This window comes from Embiotoca jacksoni, unplaced genomic scaffold (assembly GCF_022577435.1).
Source record: "Embiotoca jacksoni isolate LCO1_2020_lvr unplaced genomic scaffold, fEmbJac1.0.p SCAF_47, whole genome shotgun sequence".
Taxonomy (NCBI): Eukaryota; Metazoa; Chordata; class Actinopteri; family Embiotocidae; genus Embiotoca; species Embiotoca jacksoni.
Genome location: NW_027185400.1, coordinates 1,021,315 through 1,034,811, shown reverse-complemented (window position 1 = coordinate 1,034,811; position 13,497 = coordinate 1,021,315). Strand labels below are relative to the sequence as shown.

At 45.6% G+C, this 13,497-nt stretch overlaps 2 protein-coding genes across 5 annotated transcripts; both read right to left on the bottom strand.

Annotated features, from left to right (window-relative positions):
- Positions 1-117: 117 nt before the first annotated feature.
- Positions 118-3,589, bottom strand: LOC138210584 (transmembrane protein 272). 2 transcript variants are annotated; one of them, XM_069169820.1, is made up of 5 exons: positions 3,515-3,589; positions 2,192-2,277; positions 2,028-2,078; positions 1,644-1,850; positions 118-821 (listed from the first exon to the last, which is right to left on the bottom strand). In XM_069169820.1, the coding sequence occupies exons 2-5, from the start codon at positions 2,253-2,255 to the stop codon at positions 613-615; spliced, it is 531 nt and encodes a 176-aa protein (XP_069025921.1). In that variant the 5' UTR covers positions 2,256-2,277; positions 3,515-3,589; the 3' UTR covers positions 118-612. The 2 variants fall into 2 exon arrangements, with proteins under 2 accessions (XP_069025921.1, XP_069025922.1); XM_069169821.1 differs by lacking the exon at positions 3,515-3,589 and adding an exon at positions 3,403-3,502.
- Positions 3,590-4,214: 625 nt separating this feature from the next.
- LOC138210644 (calpain-5) lies at positions 4,215-13,373 on the bottom strand. Of its 3 annotated transcripts, none has more exons than XM_069169914.1 (14): positions 13,176-13,373; positions 12,505-12,785; positions 10,432-10,618; positions 8,286-8,420; positions 7,956-8,167; positions 7,209-7,401; positions 6,944-7,125; positions 6,624-6,701; positions 6,108-6,516; positions 5,909-6,031; positions 5,617-5,813; positions 5,163-5,281; positions 4,891-5,027; positions 4,215-4,815 (listed from the first exon to the last, which is right to left on the bottom strand). In XM_069169914.1, exons 3-14 carry the CDS (start codon positions 10,594-10,596, stop codon positions 4,645-4,647), a joined length of 2,121 nt encoding a protein of 706 aa, XP_069026015.1. In that variant the 5' UTR covers positions 10,597-10,618; positions 12,505-12,785; positions 13,176-13,373; the 3' UTR covers positions 4,215-4,644. The 3 variants fall into 3 exon arrangements, with proteins under 3 accessions (XP_069026015.1, XP_069026017.1, XP_069026016.1); XM_069169916.1 differs by having other exon boundaries at positions 8,289-8,420; XM_069169915.1 differs by lacking the exon at positions 13,176-13,373 and adding an exon at positions 12,957-12,978.
- Between the last annotated feature and the right edge of the window lie 124 nt (positions 13,374-13,497).

The following is a 13,497-nucleotide window of genomic DNA, read 5'->3' as shown; positions in this document are numbered from 1 at the left end:
GGTAGCAGTCGTGCTATGAAACAGCAGGAGTTCCATTTCTTACTTTCTATCTTAGTGTGACTGCAGTCCCTAACATGAGGTGAAGCATGCATTGTGGTCAAACAGTAGCATCCCATATTCTCCACTCATTATTTTCTCTTTTAATTTCGTTTTCTTCAATAGATTGCAAAATACATCATGTTTCATTTCCAGTCTCAAGATTCATAGTAAATCATATTTTACAGCGTTGACTATCTGATACAGTTCACTGTTGTGATTGAATGCTACAAAGCAGAAACAAAAAAAGCATCAATTATAAGTGAATACATTACATTTAATTACAATATATATATATATATACATATAATTTTTTTATTATTATTATTATTATTTTTTTTTTTTTATTTCATGCTATAAACTTTGAGCCCGATTCGTGGCTTGACAAGTAAACATTAGATCTCTTTTGGAAAGGCAGTTAGAGGAAAGTCCTACACACACAATGCAGCGCAGCTTCTGCAGAGGTAGAAAATGCGCCGCAGTTATGCTCAGAAGTTATTTATTGGTGTTAAAAATCGACATGATAGCTCGAGTTCAGTGTGCGCAACTCCTTCTGCTGTTCATCCCAAAAGCTTTCTAGATGCCGTCGTCCGGGTCGGCGCGGCCACACAGGCAGAAACAGAAGAGGACGCAGCATCCGCCGGCCAGAAACAAACCCAGCAGGATATAGATCAACGTCGTGATCCAGAAGGCGAACAGGTAGAGCGTCTTGTCGCAGTAAGGCTCCACGCTTGTTGTGTTCTTGTTGTAGTTGGGCTCATAAATGGAGTAAATCCACACGTTACCTAGAAAAGGAAGGAAAAATACAAACATAAAATAAAGTAAACCCGAGACTATCCTTAATAAACGATTTTAAAAGACGGGCTGTTAATTTACAAAAAGACATAGCTGGACATCTAGTGGCTTGTACAGGTTACTACAGTGTGTTGATCCTCGGGCAGGTACAACTTAAAGTTTACATTTAGTCGCGGTGGTCTGAACCTCCACAGGGAACCTTTAATGGTATTCGTTCGGCTAATTGCAGCCTCTAAATGGGGCGAGTACTACGTCAGAGTTAATGTCTGCTATCATGAATATAATGGACGAGGTGGTGGGAGAGTCGCGTTCCCTCCTCCCAGTCGGTTACTTCTTCTCATCAGGATACCTTGTCGTGCATTAGCTTTAAGTTTTTCAACTTCGATAAACTTCAACGGAGAGATTTTAAAAATACATGGCCCGATGTACAACTCTTGTTGCTGTGGTTACCTGCAGTTTAATACACTGAGTTGTCAATGTGTTCATCACCGAGCTCAAACTAATGCGATCTACCACATCAGTCTGCATCGCTCTCTGAGAGAAAGCACTGATTCACCTGCAGCATCATTTTGGAGGCTGAACTTTGTGGTGCTGTTGCGCAATATAGAGTTAATATCTAACCTCACTGGTGTAAATTCAGAGCGGTGGTTTCTCTGTTGACCACAAATGTGTTTGCACAGTTTTAACAGTGGCTAGACGACCAGAAACAAGTCGTCCACCTTTGGCTTCGGTCTCAAGTAAACCAGGCCTGATTCTGTTTCCAGTCGCGGGTCCTTTCTGTCGTCCGACAGCCCGCCGCCCGTCAAACTCACCGGTGACGAACCAGCAGAAGAGGAAGAAGGAGGTCAGCAAGTTCCAGGCCGTGCAGATTCGGGTCAGCGGGTTGGTGGTGCCGTCTTCGTGCTCGCGGGTGCACGGCAGGCAGGCGAGCACCGTCAGGAACATGCTAAACACTCCCGCCACGATCAGGTAGATGGGGATGTAGGGCTGCCGCGGACAGTCGTCCAGGTACACTGCCCCTGGTGGACACAACGATGTTAAACGGCTCCATCTTTTCACAAAGTTTAGGTTTTATCCACAAGTGCGAAGAAATGTTGCTTTTCTGTCATTTGAAATGAACAATGAACTGAAACCACTGATTCTATGAAGAACCTGAATGAATCATCTGAAAACATCAAAGTAAATCTGTAACTCACCAACTGCAATCTGAGCAATCGGTATGATGCAAGCAAACAACTTTGAACATCCTGCAATGAGAAGAAATAAGACACTTATTGTCCCTTTTCTTTTCTTTTTAACTTAACCTGCAGAATTAAACCACGAATCAAGAGCGCAGGAGTCCCACGTCACCACACGTCACCTAGTATCGGTGCGGGGACTTGAGGAGGGCGACGGATGTGTTGAATGAGTCCACGGTCCGACATGTTCAGAGATGAGAACTCCAACCTGCAGGAGAACATGAAGAAGTGTGACAGAGGCTCAAGTTTACAAAATAAAAAGTGAGCAGCTGTGCAAACAGAAAGTGGTCACAATCAGTAAGAGGAGAAGAAAGAGCGGGGGGAAAAAAAGGTTTTTAAATGTCAACATACGATTTGTTAAAATTTTCCCTTATTATTTCTGCAGAAGCACCTTTTTGGACTTTGAATAACTTTAATATATCTTGAATTTTAGTCACCAAAAGTACAAGTACCAAAAAAAACACTAGATTCTACATTTCCCATGATGCAATTGGACAGTGACAGCTACCTGAATCCACATATCTTTCGAACACCACACAGACAGTTCGTAAAGCATTTTTTTCTTCTCTTGAGAAATTAGATATCCATCTCGAAAGGAGATGACACCAATGACACTGCTATATCATCTGGGTTTTTTGTGTTAAAGAAACCCCCCTTAAGACACACAGTTTCACAACTGTTTAGTCAGGCAAAGTAAACTTAATTTCAGCCAGCTGAGTTTCATTTTCAGTAATTAGGGAACTACAAATAGAAGAGATAAAGCTTTTATTAGTTCTTATGTTAAACACAAAACAGTGAGTTTTGTTTCTGATGCAAAAATGTTCAGTAAGCTCCTTTAATTATGTGTCATGTCAGGTAATTCTGCCACAATTCACCTCAGCCAAAATAAATAAAATTTGCTTTTCATGCAACACCCAACTGTGACTGTTAGCAGAGACAAGAAACCGGATTAAACGGGATGTAGTGACCATGGACAGCTGAGTCAGTCTGTGTGCTGAAACAGATTTCTCTGAATTGAATGAAGAAGTGTGACTACATTCCTCACAAAGCCAGTTGGACCACTATTACTGGAACAGAAACAACAAGCCTCAAATCATACCAGGGACAGAAGAACCAGAGGAAATAGGCGATTACAACGGGTGAAAACAAATCAAACAGTACCACCAGCGAAAGTAAACGAACTGTACCACCTTCAAAAACGAAAGCAGACTTTATAAGCCGAGTCACATGCAGTTAAACCAGACCAGACAACGTTAAACTGCTGACTCGACTTCAGTTTCAAGTTTGAAGGTGCACCGCCCCCCCTCTCCGGTAACACACCGACAGACCGTACCAAGCTGTCCGATAATGGGCTTCGTCTCCAAATACAACACAAAGTCCCGGTAAGAGTGAGCTGAAGGGATTTCCTGAACTACCTCCTTCTTCTCTGAACCTCCGACACTCACCTCTGCCTGAGTCTCCTTACAGCTGCGTCTCCTGACAGCCAACCACGCCTTGCTGGATCCCTCCACCTCTCCGAGGCGCGCAGGCACAGGAAGGAGCGCGTTCACGCGGTCAGCTGATCGTAAGAAGCAGGCTCCGACACAACAAGCCACATATGTAGTCCATAAATCAGACTTATAATCAAATAAAATTGAACAAGATAAAGAAACCACACGTAAACCAGCATTATTTATTCACATTTATAAAATTATTGTATTTTAGAAAGTGATTGGGACAGAATTTAAAATATTCACTCCAATTTTTGGGTTATTATATTAAGGAGGTGACCTAAATTCTGCTTCTAAACTCAAACCTTCACTCTGCAGTACAGTTAAAGTTTTGCAAATTTTTCTGGCCACAGAGTCTTTTTGTTTCTGTAGTTTTGGCTCGCCTCTTCACGTCTAATCCCTGAAGACAGGAGGTCATCTGTAGTCAGCAGACATTAATAAGAAGTCACATGCAGGAATGCAAACCTGTTGCACTGCAACAAACCTCTCCAGGTCCAGTAATAACGTTAAAGAGCACCTTAAACAAGGTTCTAAGTGCACAGACCTCTGAAAAGTATGATTCTTTGAGTGATTTAAACATTTAAAATAATCAGACTAAATGTTCAATAGATGGGGAGATTTAGGGATGAAGAAATAAAAGATGATCACACATTCATTATTTCATCATAAGAAAATGCAAATTGGATTTTTATTATTTACATTCAAATATATTATCAAATTATGGCTTAAATAACTGAGACTATTTTAGGACAGAAACAAAACAGCCAAAAGAAGCATTGACAATAAAACAAATATGAAACTTAGTAAAATAACACACACAAAAAATACCTAATGTTCGCAGCACTTTCACTTTTGTTGAAGAACTGCTGAGTCATGATGGATGCCTGTCTGTATATCTGACCAGCAGATCACCACAGAGCATCTTTTAAATAATAGAAACTGGGTTTACTCTCAACTATCGAAGTTTGAAATTTAAACATCTACAGCACCTTTGTCGCATTTATTTCGCCAGTTCATTAAAACCGCTGTTTGTCCAGCCTCTACCTGAGAGGACAGTGGTTACCGGGGCAACCAGACGGACGCCGTCACAAGTCTGTGAGGCAGTCGCTGGAGGAAGTCTCCACGTAGACTCTGAAGCCTGATCGGGACCGCCCGCCCGGCAGATCAACGGCGTGGCTCCGGCTCCTCTCGAACTCGGCCGTCTGGAGCCGAGCCTCACCGAGCAGCGAGTCCCACAGCGGGCCTCTGGTCCACATCTGCACACAAGAGTCAGGTCAAGATTTTACAGGCGAGTTATTATCTGTCTGCGTGGGACTGCGAAGGTGTCAGACCTCGACAGAGATGTGCGTGTCGGGGTATCTCCTGTAGAAGATGGTCCTGAGGTTGAATTCGGGGTTCGCCTCCGCCTCGAACACCCGCGTCCTGATTGCGTCGTCCTCACATCGCACCACAGCGTACACATCTGGAGCTGTGCGTCACCGCACAGAATCCAACACGGTGCAGAGAAAGAAACAACAGATGTAAAAAAAAAACCCGGGTCAGAATATGCGATGTGCAGTTTCACGTGTGCGATGTCGTGGCGACGGCGGTTGTTCTGACGCACCTGTCTGCTTGGGAGTGCCGAGTCCCGACGCCCGGCGGAGATGGACGGTGGTCACGACCGTGGGCTGAGGGAGGAAACACTGGACCACAGAGGGAGACGGCGAGTCCTCCCTCAACTCCCTTCATGGAGACAAAAAACAAAGAACCGAGCTGAGGAGCAGAGGGGCGGACGTGTCGAGGTTAAATCTGAAAGCAATGTTTGCAAGAATGCAGGGAACTTATGAAACGCGGATGTTTCACACGCGTCGTCAGACATGAGGTTACGGTGACCTTTGACCCCCCCAAAAAATCAAAACCAGTTCATCTTTGCAACCATGTGAAGATTTGCACTAAAGTTCTTGAGATATTCGTTTCACCTCATCTCCTCCAGAGATTCGAAGCTTAATTCATGAGCAGAAGAAAGGTTTTTTTTTTTCTTTCATCATTGACCTGCACACAAACAACCTTTCACCCACCACAGTCTGACATGACAATGGGAGAAGAGGCGGAGCAGGAAGCGACCGATGGCGCCCGGCAGGAAGGTGGTGGGCAGCACGACGTAGCGGCCCGGAGCCAGAGTTCCCCTCAGGGTGACGCTGCGGGAGTCCATGTAGACGGAGCTGGCCGCCTGCTCCACCACACACTGCACCCGGCTGCAGCGGTTCACCTCCACCTGGGGACGACGAGGCAGCGGGAGGAAGTGACCGCCGAACTTTTTGCGTGGGACTAAAAAAGTCACGTGTTTCGCGTCCCGCCTCTCCCTCTTACCTTCAGCACCTCAAAGCCGATTGGCAGGTTTTCTCCGCCTCCGTTTTTCCTCCGTATCCTCCTGTCCTCCTGCTGCAAACAGATCAGCACCTCCTCCTCTTTGTCTCGCACCTCAAACATGAACTGAAAAAACAAAAATAAAGTCATTTTCCAGGATTCTTGCGCTCATTTAAAGTCCAGTTCCCGCTCGGAGGTTTACCTGTGGATTGTGCAGGAAAGTGTCTCTGTGGTTGATGCACCCCCCACATCGACTCCTCTTATCCATCTGTGCCTCCCAAGCTCCATCCTCCTCATCGCCTTCCCGCGTCGCCTTTTTCCCGGTTTTATCGGGATCACGCCTTCCTCGTTTCCCTCCCTGCTGCCGGCTCTCGCCGAGTCGGGCCTCCTTCCGGTTCCCCCGCTGCTTGATGTTGTTCCTCCCCAGGGCCAGGGTGTAGTTACTCTGCAGCGCGGTGGGTGGAGGGGCTCCGGGGCCGGTGGGAGCCGGGGCCCACTCCCCGTAGCAGCGCACCTCTCTCCAGTGAGAGCCCGGCCACAGCAGAGTCTTCTCCACCAGCCGGCACACCACCACGTCCGTGAAGTAGCGACAGAAGTCCTCGAAATCCATCCTGAGCGAGAAGAAATCACCACAGAAATATACATTATATGCACATGAATGAAACCAGAGACCAGTCGCCTATTTTCTTTAGACTCAATTCGTGAAAATAAGATGTACCAGAACTCCCCAACATCCCGAACAATGAGCCCCATCTTCTCCCTCTCTGCACGACTCAACTGTTGCCACTGCTCCGACCTGCAGGGGGCGTGCGAAGACAGAAAGCAGAGCTGTAAGCTTTGGAAACGAAACACAGGAAGTGCTTGAATTTCTGGAAGCCTTTATGGGTCCATTTTGACCGTTTCCAGAGTTTCTCCGGCTTTCATAATGTAAACGGCAGATGTCCCGTTGTTAAACAGCTCCGACGCCGTTAGAAAATGGCTTTGTTCCCAGAGCTCCTGCAAAATGGAGCCAGTGCGCCGGGTTCAGTGTGCCCTCACCCTTGACTCCAGGCGCCCGTCCAATCCGTGGTCCCCCACGGGTTCCTCATTCGCACCATGAAGAGTCGGGACGTCCCGCCTGTCTTCAGCAGCCTCACCTTCCTCACCGCTGTGATTCCGTAGGCGTGACCTCGCACGAGCCCGCAGTCCAACACCGACTCCACCGTCTCCCCCTCCGCTGGCTGAGAAATACATCAAAACCACTGTAACTTACACTTTTTAAAGTGTTGAAGACTCTCGGAGGTTCGTGATGAAGAAGCCGTACCCGTATGGAGCAGGTGATGAGGGATTTCCGTTCGTGGACCTGAGCTAATGTCTGGAAGAAGGCCCTCCTCTGGTCGCCGCGCAGGCTGAGCGCCTCACGATCCAGACCGAGAGGCTCCGAAACCCCACCGGTGAAGTCGATCAGGGCCTCGGCAGTGTTTCCGCCCTCCAACGCCTCGTAGCAGCCGTTTAGTCTGAATGGGAAGGAGTGGGACACATCCGTGGTCATCATACATGTTGCTTTGGGAAAATATTATGGTGAAGAAAAAGTCCTGATCGGATATGTAAGGAGACAAAAACTTTTTGTTGAGGCAATAAGATTGTGGTAAATAATAACTGCAGGTTTGTGAGTTCTCCAGACTGTTGCTTCATTCCCGTCTGATAGTGGATGGAAATTCTCAGATGTAGATTCATCTAAGACGAGAGAATGTTTTACAAAGACGTACTTTGTGTTACAAAAGGGGGACGACAAGTAAACTTGATCCTGAGGACGGGAGAAGTTTACGAGATCCTGGAGCCCGTAACCGAGGCCAGTAGGGGTGAAGGAGAGGCTAAAATAAAAAAAGCTTTTGGAAAAGGCTGTGGTGTCCTGGAACAAAAAAGAGGGATGGAGGTAGTTGGTAGTTTTGGTAGTGCTTCAGCGTGAAATTCACATCTCAAATTTCCTTTCCAAGTTGCTCTGAGGTTTCAGGATAGAAACTCTCTACCAGCCACGAAGTCGAGTGTTTTTTTTCCCACCGCCACTCACTTGGCGTAGGCCTTCTCCAGCAGCGCACTCCAGAACTCTCGGGGCGTTGCCGAGCGACAGAAGAGCAGCACTCCATCCCCGCTGACCGGCAGACGGTCGTCCACGACAACGTCTAACCAGCGGCCGAGGCGCCAGAACCGGAAGTGGAAGATCCCTGCGTACAGGTCGAGACGCTTTGGGTTCCACTCCTGATCCACGTGGTCAGGAATGACCTGAGGAAGAGGAGGGAGGAGGAAGGAGGAGAGGGGATGATGAGGCCACGACAGGATGGAGGGAGGACAGGAAGGACGAAAACGGCAAACGTGGGGAAGAAAAGCGAGGCAGACGCACAACCTTCTTCCACAGCGACGGCTCGGACGCCAGGCAGGAAATGGCCGCCACCATCCAGCAGTTACCCAGACTGCCTTGGTGCAAGTCACGAGTGCTGATGCCGTCCACAAACAGACGAGGGTCCTTACAAATCTCCTGCAGTGGTATAAGAGGAAAGACAAATCAAAGACACATTAGACCTTGAATTCATTGGTTTTTTTTGGGGGGGTTGAAACAAGGACATCATCACATTTATGATCATTGTTATTATTGATGATATTACGCCGTTGGAGGGATTCTCAGGAGATGGTTCATGTTAGGATCTTAAGAAACAGCACATGTTCGGAGCTACTTCATGAGTGCAATATGAAGAATGGTGGCGTGCTTGATTGACAGGTCTGTATTGCAGTCAGGTTTCCGCTGTCGGTGGGCGGGGCGTAATGTCCTCGGGGTCCCGATCAGGCCACGCCCCCTCACTGTCGGTCCAATTTACTTCAAATCAGCTCAATGTGCTCTAAAAAGCCTCTTGGACCATAAATTCCACCGCAATGGATTTTTTTTTTCTTTGCTATTTGAAACCTGGATTTTCTTTCCTAAATTGTCTGTTTTTTCAATGACTGGAACAAAATCCTTCTTCTTTTTATGATCCGATCGTTGTGAGCTGGTAAAAACTTAGAAATGACGTACTACCAAATCCCATCACAACCGGCCTGATGGTGGCGCTATAATTAACAGTCTAAAAGGAGAATCCTTGACATTAAGTTGGAAGAAAACTAACTAAATCTGTCTGCACACTAGGTTTACCAGACTGCTCTACTCTCTACAAACAACCCGATGTACTGTTTAGTATATTGGGTTTGAATAAACTCTGTCATTGATGGCTGCTGCCGTTCAGATCATTAGAGTTTGATTCAGTCAGAGTGTCAGAGCTCTGCTGAAGAGACAGATCCTGTCAGTGTGGACCTGTTGGTCTCCGTTTGGACACGGGCAGGTAACTGTAGAAGTGCTGCTGGAAAAACACACACACACACACACACACACACACACACACACACACACACCTCTCTCTGGTCATAACCTCTCCGGCTGTAACTCTAGCAGAGACGTCAACCTTCTCTAAGATGATATTATGTTCATGACAAGTGCAGATGAGGCCACAAAGATTGTGAAGTGGACAGTTATGATGCCTAATGTGAAATTAAAGAGTGAGTTTTATGTGTGTGTGTGTGTGTGTGTGTGTGTGTGTGTGTGTGTCAGCAGAGCGAGTCGACAGATGTCACCATATCGTCCGGCTCGCTGTTGATTCCCGCTTAAAATGCCTGAGCTAAGGCATTAGCAACACAATACCATGAACTCTTTCTCTTCTGCAGCTTTGAATCTGCAAATGAATCAGCAGCAGGGTTTCACATGAAGAGCGCTGAAGGTTTTGGACACACACGCTGAACTCCGACTGGAATTCCCCCGAAGATTTATGATCCTTTCATTAGTCTGAATGTGTTTGTCGAAATGGGCCAACTTGGATTCAGTGCAGGCATCTTTTAGTTTTTTGTTTACGAAGATTTAAGCTTTTGGGTCTCCTAAAAAAGACCAAAAGATTCAAACACAAACTGCGACGAAAACACAACTTTTATTCTTGACTGTAAAATGATAGCTCATATCTGAAATTAATTATTGCACCATCAAATTGAATTTAACCTTCAATTTAACCTTTAATTCCAGTGCGTTGCACCACCATTAAAGGCCACTTGTCTTTGTGGAGCCACAACAAACACCCATCACAACAGGGAGCTAAAAACACTCCAGCTATTCACATTGGCTGATGCTTTCTCTAAACTCAACTGTACACGCACCCACACAATCCCACTAATATAGCGGTCCATCAGCATCGTGCTGTCGGAGGTTTAAGGTTTCACTGCCTGACGTCTGTCCTATAATAGAAAGTGCTTTAATTAACCCAATCTGTTGAGATGTGGCACGTCGAGGCAGCTGCTCCATTTCGATGTGGGAGGAGATGTATTTATAAAATAACTATTCGCAGTGGTTTTAACTGGTTTGAAGTCGAAAAACCCCCCACAGACTTGACGGCAGTAAGGTGAGGATACTTCCCTCCATCCTTTGTCTTCCTTGTCCTCCTCTCGAGGAGCTGTTTACTCTCCGTTAAACTCACCCTCGGCCTCTTCCAGGTCAGACCCGGCGGGGGCTCCCTCTTGTAAAACAGGGACTGGTTGGTGGCGGGGAACAAGGGATCCTTGAAGAGGGCGCCTCGACGCAGGCAGGCCCGCCTCAGCTTGTGAAAGCTCTGGCCCTGGAAGCCGTTCACTCGCTCCGGCATCGTGTTCGGGGGCCCGAGAGGCCTGAAATAAGGCGGAAAGAAGAAGGGAAACAAAAAAAAAAAAAGGGAGCAGATAAATGACTCAGAGTCAAAGAGAGGGCTATAAGTAGTGCAGGTTTGCACTCGCGGCACATTCGGTGGACTTCCAAGTTTCATATCGAAGCAAATATTGCTGAGTGTTAGTCAGTGAACTAACTGCTGACTCAGCAACACAAAACACAGATAGATTGTGAAGATGCTCGCGTTTATATAATAAGGGGATTAATGGTACTATTCTTTTTCCCCTTCAAGCACCCGTGTTGACCAATCAGACCCTTGTCACGAACCCTACCTGTCGTCGAGCAGCTGCTAAGTTTAGAGACAGGCGTACAAAGGTAAACAACGCAGCAATGCGAAATTTAATTTATTTGATGATACAACCTCGACGTCACGCCCGATTCAAGTGTCAAAATAAAACTCTAAACATCTTTGTTGACATTGTTTACCAGGACACGTAGAGTATATCGTTTAACTGCCAGGATAAATAAGTGTGTCACAATCTATCTTTTCTAGATTCATGTTCTTGACTTTAAGGGGCGGCGCGTCACAAACTTCATCTTCATTTTTAAGACACCTTTGCTCATATTAACACTGAATTGCATTCATCTAAAGGGTTAAAGCCCCTGGTGGAGGTAGCCGGGGATCCTGTGTGTGTGTGTGTGTGTGTGTGTGTGTGTGTGTGTGTGTGTGTGTGTGTGTGTGTGTGTGTGTGTGTGTGTTGGGTAGCAGTAAGGTAACGGTACTGTTTCAGTCATCAGTGATATGAACTGCTGCGGTCGCTGACTCAGAAGCGTGTGTGTGTGTGTGTGTGTGTGTGTGTGTGTGTGTGTGTGTGTGTGTGTGTGTGTGAGGGTCATCTCGGGGACTCGCTGCTCAGATGGGAAACTCAGATGAAACCTCGCAGGTGTTGGCAGATACCGAACAGGCCAAGTGTTATCGATTATCACTGAGGTTTTTGTTTTTGTCTCGTATCAGATTCACGCAGAGAGACGCACAAACAGACGAAGTAAACGGTCGCGTAGTTGCAGAACGTCTTTAGTTTGATGCTGAAATCGTTGATTTAGTTGCTGGTGTTTCCGTCGGTACGTAGACTTTGCCAACCGGGACCATTCGCAATAAAACTAAACAAAAACCTTCACGACGTATTCATTAAAAAAAAAAAAAATCACTTATTTGCACATCTTACATGTTAAATTTGTTTTTGTCTTTTACTTTACAAACTGGATGTTGGATGAGAGCCTGTTTCGTGTCTGTCAAAGTGACCTTGTGGGAAAATAAAGGCTGAACTCCGACATTGTCTTGTTGTTTTGTATATTTAAGGTGGTTTGATATGAGTCAGCTTCTTTGTTCACTGAAAACTTTCAGGTAAGTTTAAAAGTTTAAAAGTTTAATTTAGAAAAAAAAACCAATAGTTTTTTGCAAGAAAAGAAAAATATTCAGTGGCTCAAACACACTGGTTTAGATTTTTTGTGAAACTAAAGATGAATGTTGAAAGTGTTGAAGAGCTACTTTTGACTTCATAAGTTTTTTTCATATTATTTCATAGTATAATCAAATTAAAAATGTTGTCATACATGAAAAATAAGCTTTGTTTGACTAAAAATATACTTTATAATAGTTGAGTAAGTGTTTTCCTTCTGCTCATCTAATACGAGACGCTCAGCTGCTCTAATTGTGTGGTGTTACTCCGTGTATAAAAGTTTGAATCATTAATAACATTATTAATTAATGATCGTGAACGACGACAGGACTTTATAAAAAATGAATCAGCTCATGACCGATCGTTGATGAGAGTTTATCTCTCGTCCTTAATATGAGATTATCTATCGGGGATTATCTATCATGAGCTGCAAAGTGAGATTACTTTACCTTTCGGTCGCGTTAGAAATTGATCCACTTGAAAGTAAACGTAAATGGATTCAGGATCGTGTCCTCTGTTTGTCATTTAGGAAATCCTCTTCTGGAGACCTCCATTCATGCCCTGTCACGAGAAATAGGCAGCATACTTCTTCTTCTTCTTCTTCTTCCTCTTCTTCAGCTCTTCAAAGATGACAGTCTGCGTCCCGAGCAGCTCTTTCTTCTTCTTCTTTCCTCTGAATCGATCTGACAGATCTCCTCTTAACTCATCGCAGATATTTGTTCCTCTGAACCTGGATGGAAAAAAAAAAAAGTTGATGCGAGCGTCTCTTATGAGTGTGTAAACGCAACCAGCTCAGCTGATGCATGTGTGTGTGTGTGTGTGTGTGTGTGTGTAACTTTATCTCCCCTTCCTGCACAGACAATAGACAGACAGTCACCACACAAAGTCACATAACACACACTTGTAACACACACTTGTAGCACGCAAACACTCAAATCTACAGGTGCTGCAGTTACTCTCCAGTTTCAGTCACTTCAGATGAACACTGTTTCCTCTGACGCCTGCCTGCAAACTGCTCTGCTGCTGGAGAACAAAAACAAACATGTTTTCTAGGCGTGTGTGTGTGTGTGTGTGTGTGTGTGTGTGTGTGTGTGTGTGTGTGTGTGTGCATATCACTTACTGCTGCTCCTCTGATTGGTGCACACTCCGTCTTCTTCTCCCTCTTTCCCTGTCCGAGTCTCATCTCTCCTCCTTTCTGTCCTCATGTCAACATGTCAACATGGCCTCTGACTCCTTCTGTTCTCCTGTCTTATCTCCTCAAGTCTCTTCTCCTCTCTTTCTCCTCCCTCACAGACTCCCTGGAGTATCTGTTGCTGCAGGGTGTGCAGCTCCTGACACCTGAGAAACCAAGAGGCGCCCGCCTGCTATTTTAACTGCTTCACTGCCAAATATCAAGCCGAGTATCCCCATTAATGCTTGTCAAGTGTCAACTCAGTGCTGAT

Excerpts from the sequence above, each read along its gene's own strand:
- LOC138210584 (XM_069169820.1), bottom strand. The coding sequence starts at position 2,255 with ATGTCGGACCGTGGACTCATTCAACACATCCGTCGCCCTCCTCAAGTC. Across the intron at positions 2,079-2,191 it reads AGTCCCCGCACCGATACTAG|GATGTTCAAAGTTGTTTGCT; the intron begins GTGACGTGTGGT and ends TTCTCATTGCAG. Across the intron at positions 822-1,643 it reads CTTCTGCTGGTTCGTCACCG|GTAACGTGTGGATTTACTCC; the intron begins GTGAGTTTGACG and ends TTCCTTTTCTAG.
- LOC138210644 (XM_069169914.1), bottom strand. The coding sequence starts at position 10,596 with ATGCCGGAGCGAGTGAACGGCTTCCAGGGCCAGAGCTTTCACAAGCTG. Across the intron at positions 8,168-8,285 it reads CGTCGCTGTGGAAGAAGGTT|GTCATTCCTGACCACGTGGA; the intron begins GTGCGTCTGCCT and ends CCTCTTCCTCAG. Across the intron at positions 5,028-5,162 it reads CGGCACTCCCAAGCAGACAG|CTCCAGATGTGTACGCTGTG; the intron begins GTGCGTCAGAAC and ends GGTGACGCACAG.